The sequence below is a fragment of the Brachycentrus maculatus genome, unplaced genomic scaffold, assembly GCF_059751285.1.
Source record: "Brachycentrus maculatus isolate JH-2025_06_01 unplaced genomic scaffold, ASM5975128v1 h1tg000139l, whole genome shotgun sequence".
NCBI lineage: Eukaryota > Metazoa > Arthropoda > Insecta > Trichoptera > Brachycentridae > Brachycentrus > Brachycentrus maculatus.
In genome coordinates, this window is record NW_028280892.1 from 1,250,001 (window position 1) to 1,276,410 (window position 26,410).

At 31.7% G+C, this 26,410-nt stretch overlaps 1 protein-coding gene across 1 annotated transcript in view; it reads left to right on the forward strand.

Annotated features, from left to right (window-relative positions):
• LOC148309110 (uncharacterized) overlaps positions 1–26,410 on the forward strand; it is a 208,562-nt gene that overhangs the window by 37,476 nt on the left and 144,676 nt on the right. Inside the window, exon 2 of the mRNA XM_088260666.1 lies at positions 22,774–22,850. Coding sequence (XP_088116792.1) covers positions 22,837–22,850 — 14 coding nt within the window. The 5' untranslated portion in view covers positions 22,774–22,836. The remainder of the gene's footprint in view (positions 1–22,773; positions 22,851–26,410) is intronic.

The following is a 26,410-nucleotide window of genomic DNA, read 5'->3' on the forward strand; positions in this document are numbered from 1 at the left end:
AAATCAAATCTGACGTTATACAAATCAAATTGGACGTTATACAAATTAAATTTAACGTCTTGCAAATCAAATCTGACGTTATACAAATCAAACCTGAAGTTATACAAACCAAATTGGACGTCATAAAACTTAAATTTGACGTCTTGTAAATCAAATCTGACGTTATACAAATCGAATCTGATGTCTTGCAAATCAAAGATGACGTTATACAAATGAAATTTGATGTCTTGCAAATCAAATATGACGTTATACAATCAAATAAAACGTTATACAAATTAAATTTAACGTCTTGCAAATCAAATCTGACGTTATACAAATCAAATTGACGTTATACAAATCAAATTTGACGTCTAGCAAATCAAATCTGACGTCTTGCAAATCGAATCTGACGTTATACAAATCAAATTTGACGTCTTGCAAATTAAGTCAAACGTTATACAAATCAATTTGAACGTTATACAAATGCAATTTGGCGTCTTGCAAATCAAATCTGACGCCTCAACACATCAAATTGAACGCCTTAAAATCAAATTGGACCCCTTAAAAATCTAATTGGATGCCTTATTTACAAATGCGGAAATTTTAAATCAGAACAGTGTAAGTACTTGTTTGAATAATCGTGTAACTTGGTATTACTGACCTGTTAAATTCCCAAATAAATAAAAAATTAATAAAACATGTATGATCGTTTTGTCGAGCATATTACTAGAAGGTTCTATTCTATTCTACACATTTAACAAGAGTCTTCATGCGTAATTTTAAATTTGTTTTTTTAATGTATACGCCTTAAATGTTTGTTTGTAATGTATATATTATTTATTGAATAAAATGAATTGAAAAATGAATTGAAGGTTCGTGGCACATAAAGAAATGTTTATTTTATTTTACTATTTCAAGTTGCATAGAATATTCTGATAACACAATGTCTGAATATGGAAACATAATCGATATTCGTAAAGCCATTAATCTTAACGAGTATTGTAGTTCAATATTATAATTAAGATGTTTTGAAATCAGCGGTCTATTGTCTTTAGGTGTTTACTAAAATATCATTGAATTGGATTCAACAGAAGATGATTATAATTTTCATTTCGTGCTTATGTGTATAAAGCAAGAAAACACAACTTTATTTTTATTTTTAAAAACATTCATTCCACGAAAATTGTTGGCTACTTTTTACTACAATTTGTATAATTTTATTAACCTAGCCGGCTCGAACAAAGGGATTTCAATCCCATGTGAATTTTAATTCGATTTAGTTTTATAATTGCTATTTACTCCACATTTTTTGTAACCTTCATCTTTTATTATCTTGTCTTGTCCATGAATATACAATGTACCATAAAATATCACAGCGTCCTTGAGGTAGTATTTTACGAAAATTGTTCAAAACTATTATAAATAAATAAATAAAATAAAACCCTTATCCGCACCCAATGGTGCATAGGGCACTGCGTCATATAAACGCAGTGTTATCTTGATCGTTTACACATGAAGGAAAGGTGATCAGCCCTCCGCTTCCGGTACCAGTCCAGGGTAATATTAAATAAATATGACAGTGAAAAAATCACTTATATATTTGTTTTACCCCCCTTGGGAATAGAACCCGGGACTTCCAGAACGGTAGCCGAGCGTGCTGACCATTACACTACGGAGGCAGACAACTGTTATACATAATTGAATATTATTATTATCAAAAGTATTATACATAACTGAATATTATTTATTCGTAACTTAAACTTGAAATTTATTCATTTTATTTATTGATTCGGCGGTCACTTTGTGGTAAAATCTATACATTTATAATTTAAGTTTTACTTAGTGAATTTTATTCGTTAAAAAACAAATATTCATTAAAAATACTATCTACAACATTTTGAGTGTGTCCAAATACTTGTTCACAAAATCTGGATTATCTCCAATTACAGGAGTTATTTTCGGGATTTGGACCTCACATACTAATAAAAGAGTTTCTGCTCAATAAAAAGCTTCTTTCATCACACCAATAGTGATTCAAGAACAACGTTTCTAAATTGGTTCATATATAAAGAACTTCCAAGAATTTGAGTAGTGTGGTAGTCAATAATGGGTAGAATTGGTGAATGTTACACGTGTGTAAAGTGATCACTTAAACCAGCCGATGACGGTCGTCAGCCCCGTAAATGCCCAGACTTCCATATTCTTCTTCATCTTTGATGAGATGTCAAAAAATAATATAAAAATACTATTGGTATAATGATTTTCGATTTACAATATTTATCGATAAGTGTTTTCAAAACCACATTTTAAAATCGTTTGAAATAAAAATATATATTTAGAGCTCAAGTCATCTAAACTACGCAGGGAACGCGTTACCTTTTCAACATTTTGAGTGTGTCCAAATACTTGTTCACAAATCTGGGTTTTTCTCCACTTTGAACGTACTTCTCATTTAGATTACTTCTCATAGATTTAAGTTATGTACTGACATTTCTTGGTGGAACTGTATTTTATAGAATAAAATAACAACTACTTATGTATTTTTTTCCACATGAATTTTATTTGACTTTATCGGACTAGTGTATAGAATAAAATAACAACTATGTAATTTTTTCCAAATTAATTTTATTTGACCGGGTTTCGTCGTAACCGACATCATCAGATTAGTGTATAGAATAAAATAACAACGATGTAATTTTTTCCACATGAATTTTATTTGACCAGCAACCGGGTTTCGTCGTAACCGACATCATCGGACTAGTGTATATAATAAAATTACAACTATATAATTTTTTACACATTTTTTTTTTGACCAGCAATTAGGTTTCGTCATAACCGACATCATCAGACTGGTACTTCTCAATATTCTTCTTCATCTATGTTGAGATGTCAATAAAAGTAATCTTTTGATTTTAATCCCAGCCCTAAGTGTCGATTTCAAAGAGAAGTGAACAGTTCATACCATATATGTAGAAAACGTTAACTTTACTTGAATTTGGAAAAAACAAAAAATTCTTTATTGTTTACGTAAGTAACAATGTCACGGTTGAAAATTTTTTTCATTGCATTCTATGAAAATACTGTTACTGACTTATATTGATTTTTTTTTAATCAGTGCGAAATGCAATTACCATAATTCACTCATGTAAAATAAAAAAATAATTGGATTTTAATTGCTTAATGCGTTGTCGGACTTTCTTGTTAAAAATATCGTATTGCTGTTGGAGAAATGTGTTTTCTGGGAATCGCCAATCGCGATATATTTAATTGCTGGTTCGATAAATGATAATCGTTTTTACTCTGCATGCAATGAAGATATCAAAATAAATGCTTTTTATATACAATGCCTGTATTGCTCCTGTTCTCTTATACGGCTGTGAAACATGGCACCTTACAAGGGCCCAGAGCAGCCGTATACTGAGCTTTGAGAATAGGTGTCTGCGGAGAATTTTAGGCGTGCGGTGGCGGTGGTTTGACTTTGTGAGGAATGAGAGATAAGGCTTAGGACGCAGCAAATCTTGGTCACAACTGTCGTCAAACAAAGGCGACTCACTTGGTTGGCCATGTACTCCGCACGCCTCCTGAGAGCCGCCATCAAGCTTGCCTCTTTTACAAGGCATCAGGTTCGCGCAGCCCAGGACGACCACTGCTGACAGTTCTTCGGCAGTTAATAAATAATAGTATTTGAAGCCTGGTAAGCCTAGATAAGACTGAGGTACACGGCAGACCTGTCGTAGGCTGGTTAAGTGGTTACTTTACACACGTGTTATATTCGCTATTTTACCCATAGTTGCCAACCACACTACTCAAATCGCTTACTTGTTTCATTAATTAAAACATATTTAAGACTCACCCCTTCCTAGACTCCATACCAAAGAATGTTTTATTTTTAATTTTTAATTTACCTTGTTATTTTTTTATTTTTAATTTTAATTTACTTTGTTTTAATTTACTTAGTTTATAAAAAAAAATAAAAATAAATGTGAAACGAACTCCCTCTCTAAACACAAGTATCTACTTTATTAGAGAGGTAGAAACGTCATATATAAGATGTTCTGTATATTTACCTATTTTGTATTTCAAAAATGTATTTTTGTAAAAAAAAAAAAAAAAAAGAAAAAAAAAAATTAATTGATTGGCCAGTCACTTTGTGGTTAAATCTATCCATCAAACTTGTTTGAAAACGATTTTAAGAAATAGTGGTATTTACTAAGTAAAACTTAAATTAAAAATCGCTTACTTATGCTATGTATGTTGAGATGTCAAAAAAAAGAACAAAAGGGTTTTCATGTGAGGGCTCGAACAATTGTAGTATTGTTTTTTTTTCATTATATTTTCTCTTGGGACCCAAAGTTACATAATGACACTTGGTTCGCCTTTGCATAGAAATAGATTCGGGCATAAGTACCAAAACAAATCATTATGATTATGACATAAGAGATGTGTGAAATAATGGTTCTCAGCCTCTTCCACCTGTCCGAGTGATCTTTGTGTACATAATTTTGTTATTAGTAAATGTTACGTTGCGTTACCGTGAGAATTGTAACACTTTTAAAGTAGTTTCATTGCTGTAATTAGAACGTAGACGTTACGTATGGGAAGGCAGAGATGATGCGTTCTGCCACTGCAGGGGTTGCCAACCTCTTGGACTAAAATAGCCAAACGAAATTTTTTAGGAGCCAATTTTTAATTTACAAAAATTTCACTCTCCTTATCATTCATCGTTCACTTTGTGTAATACCACTTAAATAAGCACTAATCCGTGACTACCGTTTTCGGAATAATCATTCCGTCATCAGGTCATGAAAATTAAATTATTACGGTCTGATATTTATACAGAAATAAAATTTTGAAAGAGAAGAAGAAGACAAATGAATAAAAAATTGTGTTTTTATTATTCACACAAATATTTCAATTTCATACTATTTCTGTGAGCCTAAGCGGCTCATTATTAGAAATAGGTATCAAATTGAGGTACCTATTACCTGATTTCAAACCCTTATCCACACCCCAATGGTGCATAGGCCACTGCATTATATAAACACAGTGTTATCTTGATCGTTAACACTCGAAGGAAAGGTGATCAGCCCCCCGCTTCAGGTACCAGTCCAGGGTACTATTGAATAAATATTGGATTAAAAATCACTTTTATTTATTTGACCCCCCCCCCTGGGAATCGAACCCGGGACCTCCAGAACGGTAGCCGAGCGCGGTGACCATTACACTACGGAGGCGGACCTATTACCTGCCTTGATTAAAAACTCCACACGCCACTGGGCCAATGAGTACGCACTATGTAATGATTGATCACCGTTCGTCAATGATAGCCAGTAATTGGATATACGTCATTTTGATACAGTGACGTATCGACAAGGCATATAGTCGCATATGGAAAAGCGTGTGTGGACCAGCAGTTTCCTTATATGTATTTAACTTTTAATTGGTAAATGTAACTTTTTATTTCATTCTACTGTGATGTGTGTTTCGATGTACATATTCAACATCATGTATAAAGTTTAAAAAATGAGCCACAAAGTATAAATACAGAAAAAATTACAAAAATTTATGTTTTAATTTTAAATCAAACACAGATTTTTTGAGTCTACTAAGTTGTATTTTATTAACAAAAAACACATAAAAAATTATATTGTGACATTCGTTTGATAATGCCCTAACAATGCGAAACAATTGTCACAATATAATTTTTTATGTGTTTTTTGTTAATAAAATACAACTTAGTAGACTCAAAAAATATGTGTTTGATTTAAAATTAATACATAAATTAAAATGGAGTTCTACAAATTAAACGCCAAGTAAATAAATAATTCCAAAAATTAAATGTAATATTTATTAAATGTCTGCCTCCGTAGTGTAATGGTCAGCACGCTCGGCTACCATACTGGAGGTCTCAGGTTCGATTCCCAGGGGAGGATGTCAAATAAATAAAAGTGTTTTTTTTATTCTAATGTTTATTTAATATTACCCTGGACTAGTACCTGAAGCGGAGGGCTGATCACCTTTCCTTTATGTGTTAACGATCAAGATAACACTGCGTTTATATGATTCAGTGCCCTATGAACCATGGGGGTGTAGATAAGGGCTGTTTTTTATATTTTTTAAATTATTTATTAAATATCCCTTGACCGGTGCGTAGGACTAATAACCTTGTCTTCTAATAAAACATCGCGTTGATGAGATCCAGTGCCCTATGCATAATTTAGTGTAAAGAAGGGTTAAAAGAAGAATTTCTCAGATGTTTTTGTAGATAAAAATTTGTCTGATTAAATTCAATAATAAATGGGATAATGTAAAAAAAGTAAATAGAATAAAATAATATGTAGTTTTTCCATATTATTTTTTGACATCTTATCAAAGATGAAGAAGAATATGGAAGTCTGGGCATTTATGGGGCTGACGACCGTCATAGGCTGGTTTAAGTGATCACTTTACACACGTGTAACATTCACCAATTCTACCCATTATTGACAACCACACTACTCAAATTCTTGGAAGTTCTGTATATATGAACCAATTTAGAAACCTTGTTCTTGAATCACTAGAACTTCACTAGAGACATCTATTGGTGAGATGTAAAGAAGCTTTTTATTAAGCAGAAACTCTTATATTAGTATGTGAGATCCGAATCCTGGATTATAATCACACACATGAGAAACGCCAGAAAATACCATTTTCATTTTTATTATTAAGCTTATAATTTGACCAGATAATTTATTTACAACATTTTGAGTTAATTTATTTGGACACACTCAAAATGTTGTAGTTTTTTCCACATGAATTTTATTTGACTTAGCGACCGGGTTTCGTCGGAAATAAAATTGTCTGCTGGTCAAATAAAATGCATGTGGAAAAAACTAGATGGTTGTTTTTTTTATTCTATAAAATGCAGTTCCACCAAGAAATGTCAATACAAAATAAAATCTAATAATAATACTATAAATAAATGGGAAAAATTGTATTTTATCTCTAGGACGAAGCGTTCTTTACGGTGGTATGGACATGTGGAGCGAATGGATAGCGAGAAAATGACTTAGACAATATATGTGGCGAATGTGAGAGGTAAAACAGAACGAGAACAACCGAATAAGACTTGGCACGATCAAATCAATCAGAACCTAAAATCTGGCGGTGTCAAAAGTCTGCGTAATCGAGGGGCATTTGTGACTAAATGTATGGATGTGAAGGTGGCGAGGAGTGTATGTCAGGACAGAAGAGTGTGGCTTTCCATCCTCTCTGGCGTTCCATCCTCTTTGGGGAAACGGCGTGATGGTAGTAGTAGTAGTAGTTATCTCTAAATAAAGCCTGAAAAGAAGACATTCTTTGTTACTGAAAAATCCTTAAAATATTTCACAGCATCAATTCCAGTTGGAATACTAATCATTCCGATAAATGTATTTAAAAAGGTAGCTACATTTTTTCCATTTTCCAATATGGCCTGGAATGCTATCATAGAATTGGAAAGGCAAATAAATGATCAGATCCTTCGACATTTCAATCACAAACAGTAATCTCTTCACTCCGATTAAAAGTAATGGATTTAGATTTCACATACGTAGGTATGTTATATGTTTGCATGTAAATTGTAGACCTTTATTTTATCTTACTGTCGAATATCAAAAATTTATTACCACAGATTTCTGATGATTTGATGGAGTCCTTTCATTTATTCACTACAACCAATTATTTCAGGACGCTGAAAATTGGGAGCCAAAAGAAATCCATAATTTCATTATTGATTCGGAATTAACTTTGTGAAATGACATGTTGATTATTATTCTTCTTCTTCTCCGTCTTAATCCTCATTGCTGAGGGTTGTGACCCTTGCAGAAGCAATGACTCTTCTCCAGTTATCCCTTGACTGCGCTGCACGTAGCGCTCCAACCACTGAGGTGCCTGCTGCTGCCTTAATTTGATCGGTCCATCGTGTGGGGATCTTCCTCTCCCTCTCTTTCCCTCCAGGCTACCGATCACAACTAGTCGTTCCAGGCTATCCTCGTTGCCACGCGCAACGTGTCCAAAGAACTGGAGAATCCGTCGGGTACAGATATTGGCCAGAGACAAGCCATCCAAGCGTAGTTCCTGGCGAATGGACTCATTGGTGCGTCTAGCTGTCCATAGAATTCGGAGCATGCGCCTCCAACACCACATTTCGAAGGCATCAATTTTTCTCCTTTCTGCTGCTTTTATAGTCCATGTTTCAGCAGCATAGAGAAAAATGGAGTGGACCAAGCTCCTAACAAGCTTCAATTATTATTATATATGTAATAAACCACTTAATGACCACTTTAGTTAAGTTAAAGTCACCTGCAGATGAAAACATCTGTTAGTTTTCGAAACTAGTCGTCTGTAATAAAATAAAACGCATTAAGTGGTTTATTACGAGTGTTGAATTTAAAAAAAAGTTTTACTTGGTAAATACCACTATTTATTAAGACCTATTGTGACACGTGTTTTGATGCATTCTGCATCATTTTTTAAGATGATGCGGAATTTATCGAAACACGTGTCACATTAGATTTCAATAAATATCAGTATTTACGGAGAAATTATATTTTATTATTTTTATATTAGATACTGTATATATGTATGACCGCCTCTGTAGTGTAATGGTCAGCACGCTCTGCTACCGTTCTGTAGGTCCCGGGTTCGATTCCCAAGGGGGGTAAAATAAATATTTGTGATTTTTTCACTGATATATTTATTCAATATTACCCTGGACTGGTACCTGAAGCGGAGGGCTGATCACCTTTCCTTCATGCGTAAACGATCAAGATTACACTTCGTTTATATGACGCAGTGCCCTATGCACCATTGGGGTGCGGATAAGGGTTTTATTATCATGCAAAAGGCTTTAGCCGTTCAATAAATAAATAAATAAACAAATAAAAAATATATAGGCAGAGTGTCTAAATATATGTATGTATTTTCTTGTTTTGTGGATCCAGCTAAACATTGAATAATGTAGTAGAAATCCCTTACTTTAAATTCAGACTCGCGCAAAACATTTATTTTTCATAGCTCCAGTTTTTTCATTGCATTTTACAATGATAATATGATTAGTTTACTTTTTTTTAAAAAGGAATAACCCGCAAAGCCTCTATTAGAGGCTTGTCTGCAGGCAGGACAGTAAGGATAGGGAAGGTAAATGTGAAAAAAACACACCCAGACCAATCGAAGATAAATCATCAATTAACTGTTTTAATTCAACATTTTATTGAAACTTTGAATACAAATAACAGATTTAAATCGCGACGTTTCTTATGACCTATTCTTCTATTATTATTAAATATTTAATTTACTTGGTAAATACCACTATTTCTTAAAAACTATTACGCCATATATTTCGATGTCTTCAACATCATTTGTACGTTGATCACATTTAAGTTTTGTACTGATATTTTTGGTGAAACTACATTTTATATAATAAACCAACTTTATACTTTTTTTATATTTTTTTTTTATATTTGACCAGTGACCGTTGACCCATAATAAATCACTTCAAACCCTTATCCGCACCCTAATGTTGCATAGGGAACTGCATCATATAAACGCAGTGTTGTCTTGATCGTTAACACATGAAGGAAAGGTCATCAGCCCTCCGCTTCAGGTACCAGTCCAGGGTAATATTTAAACAAATATTTCAGTGAAAAAATCACTTAAATGTATTTGACCCCCCCTTGGGAATCGAACCCGGGACCTTCGGTATGCTAGGCGAGCTAGCTGACCATTATTACAACTAATAAATAATCAATTAAATTTAACTTCATAATCGCATTATAAAAAAAATATTCCCATTGTGATTCATTCATAATAATAATAATTTTAGTTTCATTTAAATAGGAGACCTTAGCTATTTCACTTCTGTCTACATTTGAGAATATGATGGAATGGTTATTCCGAAACCGGTAGTCATGAAGTAGTGTTTACAAGTGGTATTACACAAAGTGAACGATGATTGATAAGGGAAAAGTACCTTTATTATACTTTTGAAGTACGTTAACTTACAGGTACAAACTACAAAAAAATGAATATTTTTAACTCTCGAGAAAGTATAAGTTATAAAAATAGTTGTAAATTTTAATTTTGAAATATCAAGGTAGCCGTTTATATATTTCGAGATAAATTTCCTTAATAATTTTCAAAATAATTTTGGTGTTCACAAATCTACTTTGTTGACTAATGTTATCAGTATAAAAAACGAAACAGGTAACCAAAATACTATACGTCCGGCATAACCATGACCCGCACCATGTAATTATATAAAATATGTGTCTACAACTACACGGTGTGCCAACACTATTGGGTGCACATCAAAATGCGAATAATATAAACACTCTCCTTATCATTCATCGTTCTTTTTGTGTAATACGACTTTAATAAACACTATTCGTGACTACCGGTTTCAATAAATATGACTTCGGTTAAAATAAAATTATTACGGTCTGACAATAGTATGAAAATAAAATTTGAAAGAGTTAAGAAGACAAATAAATCACATTGGGAATATTTTTAAAAGTGGACTTGAAGTTAAATTTAGTTTATTATTATTATTTCGAGAAATATATTATTTCAATATTCAAAACATTAAATTTAGTTGTTTATTTTTATGGGTAAGTCTCTATTAATCGCAGTACTTATTTCTAATTTTTCTGGATTATCTAAAAAAAGATCAGTTTTATTAACATGTAAAATTTCTATACTCCTTGATTTATTAAAATTATGGTCTTCCTTATCCTACCACAAAGTTAACAATGCTTTTAATATACGAAATATATTATTTTTGTATTATTTCTTTTGAGATGATGATCCTCTCTCTCTCTGTCTCCCACATGCAATCTCTTTATTTTTTTTTAAGTTTCATTTCTACCACGTGTATGGTTCTCCATGCGCATTTTTTTCTTCATGTGACTCAAGTTTTGTGGCACCGTGTGTACCTCGGTATTATTATACAAGACTTTTCTCTCGGTAATCACGTGGCAACCTTGTACCCGCTTTACACGGAACTGTGTACAGTCTGTAGCCCGATAACACGACCACTTTCACTGCAGGTAATGGCCGTAGCTTATGCAATCACTTTAATTTGTCTCTAATTTCTCCGGGAGTCCTTCTTCGGTCGTTTTTAACGTATTCAAATTCAATAAACGAAGAGCAATTTTTATATTTTTATTGCGTTGTGTAATTGCATTGGCTTGTCTGAAAAGGAGAACATATCGCTCACTCCTTTAACAACTTCATATATAAAAAACTTTATTTTTCAGGAGATCGTTTTTAAAGTTTAAAAACATATTAAAAATAAATATTAAGCCACTTTTTACTGTGCAAAAGATCTTTTTAGGTATCACCTGAATGTTTTTTCTCCAGTTGAAAAATATTTATAACTGATAAAATCCGTAATTTTTTAATGAAAATTTAGCGTCACTCAAAATTTTGTGAGTAAAAATATTTTTTTTTTTAAATGAAAAAACACGTATTTTTTTACTACTTGAGTTTATTTTATGACGACTCGTTTCAGAAGCCATGCTTCCATCTTCAGGTCTAAATGTCTAGTTTCCATTTAGACCTGAAGATGGAAGCATCGTTTCCGAAACCAGTCGTCATAAAATAAACTCATGTGGTAAAAAGCGAGTATTTTTCATTTAAAATTTCATCATGTCTTATCACAAAGTGAATGCCGAAACAATAAATAAAATGTTGAAAAGTTATTTTAGATATTTTTATTAAATTTCTGCTGGTAGGTATTATGATCTTATTCTTTCCCTATCTAAAGATTACTGGCGACATTTATGTCGTGTAATATAAGAACATACATCGTAGGCCGCCTTTATACTTGACACTTATTACCTCGACGAAAAAGTTCAATTTTAATTACAGTCAGCGAGCGAGCGAATTTATTATGTGTTTCGGATTTAGCGATCAAGGTGTTTATTTACGACGAAATTTCTTATATAATTTTGCGATATTTTGAAAGAAGATTTGATGCTTTGCTGAATTATTTCTTCCATAATGTAGTGGTTACTGCGTTTAGTTGCTGGAGGTCCCAGGCTCGATTCCCAGTGGTGACGAAATAATCAATCGAGTTTTTTACAGTATTTATTATTTATTATATCAGACACTGGATTCACCCTACGTATTAAGGCCCAGTATTCATAATGTCGCGACATAATTTTCCCTAAATCCATGTCACAGTTTACATTGATTTTTTCATAAAGCATCGTTTATGAATTGAAAAAATAAGATTTCCTTCGAAATAATTACATAGTTTTGAGATAAATAAAGAGCTTTAGAAAGGCGATGAGTTTAAAATATATAAAAATACTTTTTCTTTATATATGTTTTCTAAAAAACAAAACATGTCCAATATACACTATTTAAAAAAAAAATCAGGTATCTCAACTTGATATGAACCATCTATCGGTTCTCTTTATATGAAAAACAACGTGATCGCTTAAGCCAGCCAAATGTCAGGTCGTAAGCCCTGAGATGCTCAGACTTCCATCATCTTTCATATAAAGAGGAACGATAGATGTTTGATAAGTTGAGACGAGACACCTTTAACGGTTTTTCACTCTGATATTTAATTAATATTTCTCTGGACCTGTACCTAAAGAGTAAGACTTATTACCTTACCTTCATAAGATTAAGGATCAACTTAACTTTACATCAATTTGAAGCATATATGTATAAACCATGGGGTTATCCCTTTGAAGTTTACATTCAGTTTTATTTTCATAATGATTTATTAACTAATAACAAAATACAATATAACTAACTAATAATTTTGGTATAAAATAATTATATACAACATTTTGAGTGTGTCCAAATACTTGTTCACAAAATCTGGATTATCTCCAATTAGAGGAGTTATTTTCATATTATTTTTTTGACATCTCATCAAAGATGAAGAAGAATATGGAAGTCTGGGCATTTACGGTCGTCAGCCCCGTAAATGCCCAGACTTCCATATTCTTCTTCATCTTTGATGAGATGTCAAAAAAAAAATGAAAATAATTATATTATATAGATTTTTTACAACCAAATCATATTATAACCAAATTATTATCAACCGGTTTCGAACCGAACAGCTTTTTCTCAAGAAGAAGCTCTTTCCTTCGAATCCGGTCGACATTTTCATTAAATTGGGTACATAGATAAATTATGATTTTTTTACAAAATAATTTAGTATATATTCGTTATAACAAAGAAATAATAACATAATACTTCAAATATTGTTAGCAAAATGATTTTTCACTAGGCTACTTTATCGTGCAGTTCATAATACTTAAAATATTGTTAACAAAATGATTTTATTTAAGACTATTTTATCATTTACAGCCCACAAGGTATCGAAATCAAGGTAAGATAAAATATGAGAGTAAAATCTAGCGTGCATTTTACAATACCCAGAAAAAAGTCAAGGATATCTGTAATATTGTATTAAGTAATTGCAGATCTAAATGTATTAATACTCGCTATACAAAGGAACGAACGCTTAATCATGCCTGTTTTTGAAGCTTTTTTTTGTTGTTTTTAAAACGGCAGTCGACACCTTGCAAAACGCATAATTGACGCTTTTTTATTAATTGCATTTTAAACATGCATAGTTTAATATTTTAATATTTTTATACCAACCATGATAGTATTAAATACATATAAATAATTATGTTGGAAATACGAAAAAAGCACCACGATTATATATATTGTTTTTTTTAAAAAGAGGTATATAAATTCAAATTTCCCGCAGTAAACTGATGGTTGCATCCGCCGTGTGGCATGTTGCGCCATCTTATTGAAAAGACAGCTCTGTTACACCAATGCCATTTAACTGTGGAACGAAGAAGTCAGCAATCATGGTTCTGTAGCTCTCTCTATTGACAGTAACATTCTGGCCGGCATCGTCTTTAAAAATACATCGATGATTTCACCTGCCCATAAAGCATACCAAACAGTGACTTTTAATGGATGTAAGGGCGTTAGACAAAGGCTTCTGGGTTTTCTTCACTCCAAATTCGGCAATTCTGCTTATTGATATAGCCATTTAACCAAAAATATGCCTCATCGGTTAACATAATTTTGCGTTGAAAAAGAGGATCAAGCTGAATATTTTTTTCGGCCCATCCTAAAAACATTACTCTAAAATTAACCCAGCTTCACATACGGTGCTAAAAATGAGGCAGAATGTATCGAAACACGTGTCGCAATAGATTTTAAGAAATGGTGGTATTTAATAATAATAAAAAACCCTTATCCGCACGCCAATGGTGCATAGGGCACTGTGTCATATAAACGTAGTGTTATCTTGATCGTTTACACATGAAGGAAAAGTGATCAGCCCTCCGCTTCAAGTACCAGTCCAGGGTAATATTGAATAAATATTACAGTGAAAAAATCACTCATATTTATTCTTACCCCCCCTGGGAATCGAACCCGGGTCCTCCAGAACGGTAGGCGAGCGTGCTGACCATTACACTACGGAGGCGGACATACCAAGTATTTACAAGTCAAATTAAAAACGGTTCATATATTTTTCCACCTTATGTTTTTAAAGTCAAACTGTGAAATATACAAGGAGCTAGAAACAAGTCCACAAGGACATAAGTACAAAATTTGTCCACTGATTTTATCGTTATTAGCTTTATATGATCGAATTCGAATACCGAATGAATTATCGACTTTTTTTAAAGAAGTCATTACTTTATTTGGTTTTTTATTCCATCACCCGGGTCTAGTATTTAAAAAAATGTTTGTATAAAGTGTCTTAATATTTATTATGTTAATATATCATAACATAATAACTTCATAATATAATAACTATGTATGTTATATATTGTATTTGAAGGTTATGTTTCGTTCATTTGCAAAACAAAAGATAACATGTCAGTTTGACTAAGTAACGGATTAAGTATGTTTATCTAAATTATGAATTAGTCATTATTAATATCGTGCATTTATTTAATGTGTCTGCAAGACAAAGAGATAATATACTAAACTATTATTCACAGTATGTGTATGATTCAAATAATGTGTTTTTGAGGCTTGGAGCAGGATTTACATACCTCCTTTCAACAACGTCATATATCAAAAATCGTCAATTTTTCGGAATGTTTTCGGAATGCTAAGAAAATGAACTATATCCCAGCAAAAGCGGCATACTTTTAACTTAATATTTATCCGCTACAGGGCAGAAAGTGTTGTTTTTGCATTTTGAAGAAAACGTATTGTTTATTTTTTTTTAAATATACTCAATATTTTTCAAATGGAGAAAAAACCTTCAGGTTTTACCTTAAAAGATCTGTTGCACATTAAAAAGTTTAATAAGTAGCTTGAAATTTATTTTTTATACATTTTATAATATTTTTAAACTTTAAAAACGATCTCCTGAAAAATCAAGTTTTTTGATGAATGACGTTGTTAAAAGGAGTGAGCGATATGTGTATGATGAACAATTTATTTCTTTATTCATACAATACACACATGTAAGATTTTCAAAATATAATAATTGCAAAAAGCATTTTTTGGTCCATTTTTACACTCTTCACATCTGAATCTGACGGGCATAACTTCAATGAAAATCAACGCGAAAATGCCTTGTTTTGTGCATAGAGAAAATGCTTTAAATTAGCCTGTCCCGAGCGCATGCAATTTTGCGCTCTATGTGCGTCTCCTCAGGCGCATAACGTAATGGGTTTCCGCAGAGAACGCTTGGCCGATTTTGCTCTGTGATCATGCTATCTGCATTTAGCATTCCTGGATGCAGTTTTCTACAATACGCACTCGAGAATGCAGCGATGGAAGAAAGTGACAAGTAAGAAATAAAAAAAAGAAATGAAAATTGCTTAAAAATCAACATCTACGAAAAGGGTTATATATCCAAAATTAAACAAGGTTTATTGGATTGAATTCTACATTTATTTATGTATATGTTAATACATGACGCGTTTCATCTTATTGAGACATTATCAAACACTGAGAGTGTTTGATAATGTATTAATAAGACGAAACGCGTCACGTATTAACATTTACATAAATAAATGTAGAATTCAATCCAATAAACCTTGTTTAATTTTGGATATATTACCCAACAATTCAATATGGATTCTACCAACTGTCTGCAGTTACAATAAATATCTACGAAAATATTTTAAACTCCAGTTTTACTTGGTAAATACCACAAATTCTTAAAATATATTGGTTCAATACATTTTTACGAAACACGGTACGATTGAATTATTTTCAAACACCGTATACAACATACCATGTGTCAAAATGGATTTTAAGAAATAGTAGTACATACCATATGAGAAATAATGGTATATACCAAGTAAAACATAAATTATAAATGGACAGAAATGACCACAAAGTCAATTAAACTTTTTAAATTATTACACTTTGTTACAAATAAATGTCAAGTCGTGAACAATTCAGAAAATTTTGAAGTGCATAAAAATTTGAATTCAGATAAAACATTAATTAATAATATGCTGTTTCAAAATTCGTCACCATTATTATCTATGTTTCCTTTTATAAAAAATACCGTTCCTTAATCCCTTCTCCCCTATATTTATTGCCTTATCAACCTCTATATATACCCCTAAATATTTTTGTTCGTTTTAATTTTCAACTGTAGATGAAAACATCTGTTAGTTTTTGAAATTAATAAAATAGAACTCATTAAGTGGTTTTATTACAAGTGTTTTTAAAATAATAATCGACAATTATAGGACAATGATTAAAGAAAACAATTGTTTTATACCACTTGAGTTTTATTAAAGACTACTAGTTTTGGAAGTTGAACTTCCATCATTCAGGTCTGTATAGTAACTAAAATATAAAATTGTTCTATAAATAAGGAGAGGGGAAAGTTAGGGGGAGGGGGTTAGTGAAGGGGCGGAGTTTGAAAACAAAGGAAAAATGGAAAGCAAAGGTGAAGAATTTTGAAACAACATACTATTTTATTTATTGTTTCTGGATTAACTTTGTGGTAAGACATGTTACAGTGATTAATTGCTTTAATCATTGTAATATATTATTTAATAAATTTATTATAAGACAATTATAGGCGCTAAAACATTCAAATTAAAACTGCTTCACAAATCTTGGCACAAAATGCATTCAAATTGGAGTTGTTTTGGAAAGTATTGGAGTTCAGTCGGTAGGTGGCAGAAACAGGACAGACAACCTTGACAAATCTAACGATTAATCTCCTTTTAAAACCGTAGCAAAAAAACTGACTTTGGAGGTGTTTCGTATTAGGAAACAATTTAGTGCCGTTTAGAATCAAGCCGAAGTTTTCTCCACTGCGCTACTAAGAGATTGTTTGAGATTTTATAAACGAGGATATTATGATATTTTCATTTGTCTACAACATTTCGAGTGTATACAAATATTTGTTCACAAATCTGGGTTTTCGTCGCTTGAGAGTTATTTTAATGTTTTTGACATCTTAGCATCGATAAATAATGATGATAATAAGTTTGGATGATTTATGTAGCGCCATTTTTGTAAAATACTACCTCAAGGACATGAAGTAGAATATGCAAGTCTGGGCAATTACAGGGCTTACAACGATGCAGTGATTTCCTTATCGTTTATTGTATGAAGCCAAGGTATTCAGTATTTCGCTTCATATACATGTAAACCTAACTTCTTAGGGTAAGTTCGTCGAACTTCGCAGGGGTAGGCAGAGATAACAGATTGCCACACCAATCTTTCATCTCCTCATTCACACCCGCCGATTATTTCGACTGACCACTTTCAAGTATTTGAAAAACTCGATCATGCCATGTGTTATCCAACGAAAATAAAATCACTCATATATATTTTGAACGTTCTGGGAATCGAACCTGGGATCGCCAGACCACGGTAGCTGAACGCATTAACCACTACACTATGATGACTCTTTGCCTTCCAATAATAAAGTTATAACGCTAGATACAACTAATGTACAATATTTTTTATATGTGAATAAAACACATATTTTGAGTTTATTCATATAAACAACACTATTTTCGAGAAACGTATATTGCAGAAACTAGTTCTGTTTTTTATAAGTAAACTCAAAAGTGGTCTTCTAGTAGTGTTTTTTTTAATATTTTAATTATTACTTATTTAGTTCAAATCATCATTTTATTCCACGAAATTAATTCTAAATCGAGAAATAATATAATGTATACAGAATTAGATAAGTCCTTATCAAATACGAGTAACTTACTAATTATTTATTTATTTACGCCATTACTGCCTTTTACAAAAAAATAAGAATATAACTTAGAAAATAATAATAAATGAATAATGAAAATATAAATAATGAAAAAAGAAAATATGAGTATAAGAAGTAAAAAAAAAGCAAAACTTGGTAAAAAAAAAGGTTAAAAAATTGGTACCCAAAACCCAAAAAAAATGTTTAAAAAAATATTCACGGTCCGGAGAAAGTCGTGTGATGGCAACAATAATGCATTTCGTTCAAATTCATTGATCGTATAAAAAATCGCTAGGTTTTTTATTCTTCTTGGCGTTTCCTGTTTATGAATCGAAGCCGAATGGAAAAGTGGCGTCCATTGCGTAATTCTGACGATCATTGCATAATTTAGTGCAGTGATTAAATGTTGCATTGTGTTCGGGATCCTATCGAAATGTGACCCTCGATGCTTCTATTGTGTGTCCCACGCTATGGCCGCCATATTGAAGGCATAATAGAACAGATTTTTTTATGAAACGACTAAAAAAAACAAGATAATAAAATATTGCTAGAAATCGCCTTTTTAAGTCTGTTGAAACGTGATGAGAATCTGTTTCAAAAGTTTTTAAAAAAAAAAATTGTAAGTGAAGTTAACGTTATCTGCATCACATCGATGAAACGTTAAGGACCAGTATTCATTAAGTGGCAACGTAATTTTCTCTAAATCCAGGTAAAATTATTCGTAATTAATTTTTTTCTTGAAACACCGTTTTTGCATTGAAAGAATAAGTTTTTCTACGAAATAATTATATGGTTTTCAAAAGGAAAGAGTTATTAAAAGGTAAGGAGTTTACTAAAACAGGAGAAAGTGACCAACTAGCAAAACGTAAAAAGTTCAGGAGGGCCAACATGAATGCAGTTAGTTATTTTTAACAAGTTAATATACACTATACTTCCAAGTTTAAAATCCTTTGGGATTTTTTCAGGGCAATATTAAGCTAGTAAGATATCAAATAGTCAATGATCACGTTTTAGTAAAAAATGCACTTGGTCACTTTCTCCTGTATGACTACGATATACATATATTCTAAAAAACAATTTCATTTTCATTCAATCCCTTATGGTGCATAGGGAACTGCATAATATAAACACAATGTTATCTTGATCGTTAACACATGAAGGGAAGGTGATCAGCCCTCCGCTTCCGGCACCAGTCTAGGGTAATATTGAATAAATATTAAATTTAAAAAATCACTTATATTTATTTTAACCTCCCCCTGGGAACCTGGGACCTCCAGAACGGTAGCCAAGTGTGCTTACCATTACACTACCGAGGCGGACAAAATTTATTTAAAAAAAAAGTAAAATATATTTTTTATATATTTAAAAATAAAATACACCACTGGTATTATCTGGTTATTTTTAGAATAAAAAGATACATTGAAGGTATACTACGACCTTTGGTAATCGCTACCTTGCCTGTGTCAGCGAGCGTGGGTAAACCGCGTAGGAATTTTCCCAAATTAATATGTCATTCAAACGAGTAAATAAATTTATTATGCATGGCTCAATAACTTTACAAATGGTACAGTTAAATTTTGTCACGCGCCTGCGCGGGCGCGATCCGGAGTCTGCATACAAAGTGGCAGTCTATTGGATCTGGATATAACGAAGGACATACAGTGTGTTCGCAAATAAACTATCTATCGTATGTAAAGTACTTTAAAAAATATATATATATAATTTTGACATCTCAACATGGATGATGAAGCATGTGGAAGATGGGTATTTACAGAGGTTAAAATCTGTCATAGGCTGGTTTTAGTGATTGCTTTATACGCGTGTTACATTAATATTTTTTTTCTTCATTCGAACCCTTATCCGGTATCCTTATCCGGTGCATAGGGAACTGCATAATATAAACGCAGTGTTATCTTGATCTTTAACACATGAAGGAAGGGTGATCAGCCTTCCGCTTCAGGAACCAGTCCAGGGTAATATGAAATAAATATTAGAGTGAAAAAATCACTTAAATTTATTTGACCTCCTGGGAATCGAACCCGGGACCTCCAGAACGGTAGCCAAGCATGCTGGCCATTACAGTATGGAATATATATATATATATATATATATATATATATATATATATATATATATATATATATATATATATATATATATATATATATATATATATATATATATATATATATATATATATATATATATATATATATATATATATGTATATATAATTTACATGTATTTATGTATGGAGTTCTCGGTACGATATATGGTGGATATGAGTAAGCTTTTTATTACACTGCAGACTGAGGAAACACATGACAAAAATTGGACTACATGACTCCTCAGTATGCAGATTTTGTATGGAAAATAACGAAACACTAATCCACATTCTATAATTCTAACGCACTCGCTTGCAAACGAAGTCACATCCTTGGAGGACCTCTACTGGACTCCGAGAAGGTGAAGCTCCTACCACCAAGACAGGTCGTGAGCTACATGACTCATGTAGGTCTTGAGAGTGAGCTGTGATACAGAGGGAGGTCACAATAGACCTAATATAGTCGCAGTGACATAACGGATGCAAAATACCTTAACCTGACAAAAAAGTTCTTTATTAAGCAGAGACCCTTTGTATCAGCTAAATATCTTAGTAATTATGTATGTGCATACTTCCCAATTAAACGACATCAAAATAATATTATTTTTAATTCAGAAGTTTAAATTTTCTTTAGGTGAAATTTTCACCTGTTGATGAGAAAATCTGACGTTCTTGAAACTAGTCGTTTTTACATTAATAAACTCAAAAGAGGTTTTCTACAAGTGACTTATTTTTTATATATATTTCATCGTGTTATTCCACAAAGTTAATGCCAAATCAATAATAGGATTGTAATCGAGTAAAAAAACAGTTTTAAAAAAAATAAATTATGATAGTTAAAATATATGGCAATTAATTTCATTAGCTACAGATATCTATGTACCTACTTATAATAATCTTATACTCTCCAAAAAAGAGACTAAGCTCTTGTCCTTGGAAAGGGACTTACATAAAATATTTATTAATTTTACTTGAAAAAAGGATGTAATACAGTCTTTTTCCTTTATTTTTTGTGTTTTCATATGTAATATAAATTTCTTTATATTTTTTTGTGTTTTCATGAATAATATAATTTTTTTTTGTAAAGCTTTTTAATATGTTCGTTTTTTTTAATATCTGTTGGGAAGTTATTAAAATATTCCATTCTCAAATATTTGTAATTTTGTTCGAATATACTCTTGTATTAATTTTTGAAGATTAAAATGTATTTCATATACATCTGCAAACTGCCTGCGCCGCAAGCAATGTTACTGATTTTTATTTCCTTTGAACAAAATAAAATTCGGAGATTTTTTGTAAACCCTGTATTAGCGTGCAAGTGACGGTTAAATTATTGTGTTCTCATACAAATATGTCACAAAGGGAAGATACGACCATTTACGAATATGTAAAATATGATAATATAATACACATAATCACGCATAACCCATATTTGTATTTAAATGTACATTTTTAAAGGAAAACGGTAATAAACGTGTAGAGAATAGTCTATTATTCAACATATTGTATTCTAAAGGGGTATTATCACTAACGAGCGAATTGGGATTTCAGTAATTTCCACGTAGAGGCATTTTTTTCAAGTCTTTGTACCTCGTATAGAATGATGTCCTAATAAAAATAGCGGCGCTGAACAACTTACCCCGAATCTCAGATCTATCCAAAATTCAATTTTCTTGACAGCAGCTGTCAAGATGTACGCTGTCTGCCATGAGGAATATGAAGTATGACTTGTAATGCTTTTTACTGTTGAAAACCTTTAAGAGATATAAGATTTTTGACAAACGAATATTTACATTTTATTTATTGATTTGGCGTTTAATTTGTAGAACTCCGTTTTAATTTATGTATTAATTTTAAATCAAACACAGATTTTTTGAGTCTACTAAGTTGTATTTTATTAACAAAAACACATATAAAATTATACTGTGACAATTGTTTCGCCTTGTTAGGGCATTATCAAACGAATTGTCACAATATAATTTTTATGTGTTTTTGTCAATAAAATACAACTTAGTAGACTCAAAAAATCTGTGTTTGATTTGAAATTAATACATCAATATTTACATTTTTAGTTTTGTACATTTTGTGTGGATTATCACCATTTTATTTATTGATTGATTTGGCGTTTGATTTGAAGAACTCCATAATTTATATTCTAAATATTAAAATCATCCACCGTTTTTAAGGGTTGTATATTTTTAAATTTGTATATTTTTATTTTTAAGTTGTATATTTGTATTTTTTAAAAACACATAAAAATAAAATTCATGACAATTGTTTCTCCTCGTTAGGACAAACAGTAGTTTGATCATGCCCTAAAAAGGCGAAACAATTGTCACAAATGTTGTTTTTGTATTTAAATAAAATATATATTATATACATCTTAGCAGACCCTAAAAATCAGTGTTTAATTTTATTATTTGAAATATACCATAAATGTGTCATCATTTTGACTGACAAATATATTTTTTTTCAGAAATACTACTCGATTTCACCGATCCAGTAACACTTAGGACAAAAGAGGCCGTTCAACATCAAAATGGATTCTGAAAGGTAAGCGACTAGATATTAATTTGTGATAAGTACATACCCTTACAAATAATCGATTTAAATCATTTTAATTTATAACTTATCATACTTTGTATAATCATTTGGAGTTAAAAACTATTTTTGCTACATGGACCCAACATTTTGAAAAAAAGTGTTACCTATTGTATCTTATACCTATCCAAAAAAGCACTATAGACCAAATAGATAACATGGAAGAATACATTTTAGGGTAAGTAATGTTTAGAATTGTCTTTGAAAATTGCATGTTAAAAAAGATTATCAGCTGTGAAAACGTCACGAAATGCGATCTCTCAGAAGAATGTGCGACAAAACGATGTATGATAGATGTGCGAATAGTGAAATAAGGAAGAAATAAAATAAAATGAAAAATAACTCCTTTAATTGAAGATAATCCAGATTTGTGAACAAGTATTTGGACACACTCAAAATGTTGTAAATAAATTATCTGGTCAAATTATCAGCTAAAATGATAAAAATGAAAATGTTATTTTCTGTCGTTTCCCATGTGTGTGATTATAATCCAGGATTCGGACCTCACACAGTAATAAAGAGTTTCTGCTCAATAAAAAGCTTCTTTTCGTCTCACCAATCACCATGTCACTAGTGAACTTCTAGTGATTCAAGAACAATGTTTCAAAATTGTTTCGTATATATAGAACTTGCAAGAATTTGAGTAGTGTTGTTGTCAATAATGGGTAAAATTGGTGAAGCTTACACGTGTTTAAAGTGATTACTTAAACCAGCCTATGACGGTCGTCAGCCCCGTGAATGCCCAGACTTCCATATTCTTCTTCATCTTTGATGAGACGTAAAAAAAATAATATTCCTTTATGCATTTACTATGGTTTTGTTGCCATATTATATGATATTACGTTCTGCGTTAGAATCGGGAGGCCAATAAGACCTCAAATTTATGTAATTACATAATTAATCACGGATAGGAGTATGGTAAATATAAAAATCTGTAAGGACCAAAAATAGAGTTAGGCGTAAATGCCCAGACTTCCATATTCTTCTTCATCTTTGATGAGATGTCAAAAAATAATATTTAAACATCATTTTTTTTTTATTTTTATTTTTTTTATTTTTTTTTATTATTAGATTAAAACCAATATTTTTAGCTTTTTCACTTTTTTATTTGACCAGCGACCGGGTTTCGTCGTTACCGACATCATCAGACTGGTGATGTCTGACCAGTTAGACCAGTCTGATGGTTAGACCAGTCTGATGATGTCGGTAACGACGAAACCCGGTCGCTGGTCAAATAAAAAAGTGAAAAAGCTAAAAATATTGGTTTTAATCTAATAATAAATTAAAAATGCAATTCCATCACGAAGTGTCAGTGGATAATATAAATCTATTATTTAAACATCACGTTATTCCACAAAGCTAATTCCAAATATATGCATGATCTGAGGTTAGGATATTTGAGTGAAGACAGCTTAGCATTTTCTTCAGATGGCCTTTTTTGTGAAACCGATTTTCACAGATTGTGTTATAAAATACGGCCACATCAGTTATTTAAGCCCACCACTCACGCTGCGGTTGTCACAACACCACACCTTTCTTTAATAATAATCACTCTGCGATGTAAAGGCCTTTGTCGCACGCATCCAATACTGGGACGACAAAACAGTCCATTGTCGTCCGTTTTCATCCCACCAAGTGACTCGACAGATTCCCTCAAATGGCCGTCCTTGGGTTAAAAGAAGATACAAGCGGTAGGGGACACTATGATCGATACGTCGATGCGTAATCGCTCAATGCGAAAGAAAAAAAATCATGCTCTTACACCAAGAAGAAGAACAACAGAAGAAGTGTGCTCTTTTTTTATTTACGATGTCCTTATGCTTATTTGTATTCCAAACGAACTTAATTATGTTTTGAATAATGAAAGCATTAACTTTGTGGATCATGTTGATATATTATTTTGAGAAATAAAAAGACTTTGTTTTTTGATCCACTCACATTTTTATTAACCCACAAGTTTCGGCAACAACCTGTTGCCCACTTCAGGGTTTAATTTATGACTAAACATATGTTTAGTTTTTTTTCTCAAAATAGTAAAGAACTTAACTATACTCTTATTTAAGACCCAGTTTTCCATAAATCGCAACTTAATTTTCAATAAACCCAGGTAACATTTAACATAATTTAATTTGTTTCTTAACACAGCGCTTTTGTATTTAAAAAATAAGCTTTTCTTCGTAATAAATATGTGATATTGAAAAGAAAAGGATTATTGAAAGGTGAGGAGTTTTATAATATATAAAAATATAATTTAAAAATTAACTGTTAAAGTCAAATTAAATAAATACAAAATATATTCTTAAAAAAATGAGCGTGAACTGACGTCTGGCTCTTAGCACTGCCAGACGCTAACTGGATTATATTATTGCGAGTAAGGCCTTGAGGTCTAAATGTTATTCATAAATAACACTTCACAGAAAAAATAAAGGAAAGGAATATTCGTTGAAGGAATATTAATTGATGGGTGTAGACTTTTCGTTTAACGACATTAAACCGGCCGATGATAGGTTGCAATTTCTATGAATACTATAACTTGCATATTGCCTTTTCAAAAAGTTTTTCGTCTCTGTTGAGATTTATATTTACATAATCACGATTAAATTTGAATTTTAAATTTATCAATGAGTATTTTAAGGACGTATTTTTAATTGTTACAAAGAGTTGACAATAGTCTTTGCAAAGTCCCCAAGAAGACGTGTAAATAATATCAGGAGTAAATTTTGCATGGGTACTTCTCTTGAAACTTTTCCGGAAACTTTTAAACCGAGAATAATGTATTTTTTCCTTTTGATTTTATTAAATCGAATCCCAAACTGTTTACATATGCCGGTGATAGTAGATCATTTTTGTAACGTTTGAACACAAAAGACCCAAACTTGAGCAAAATAACAACAGAGACGATGTTTTAATTAATATTTTTTTTATAAACTTTTGAGAGAGATTCGCGCGATAATTAAATTAATTCAATAGGTAAGGGGAAGAGTATAGCTCATAATAGAGTCGTTCGATAAAAAAAGAGACGAGAAAAAAATCGTTTTAAAAGGGTCCCTTTTCCAAAAAAAGAGAAAAAAGTTTGAGAATTGGTGTAATAGAAAAATGACAGTTAATGGCCTAGACCAGTGATTCCCAAAGTGGTCTATATCGACCCCCAGGGGTCTATGACAACTTGCAAGGGGTCTATGTTTTAATTTGAATTTAAAATATAAATGTATAAAACCTAACATGTGTGTTTTTTAATTTTCACTACACTTCACTAAAAATACATTTGAAGTTAATGAATTTGATAAAAATCAATATCAGGTAAGGCAAGGGGTCTACGAGATAAAAGAGTTTGGGAACCTCTGGCCTAGACAGATATGCTTGTTATGAGCACAAAAGCATGCTATAATTGAGCAATTGCTACTTAGTTGCATGTGTGTACGTACTTTGCTAGAAATATGCATGCTCATTTCAAATTTGCTCAAAAATCGATAGTCGTTCGATTTTGTAGCATGCTGCTGCTGTCTGAATAG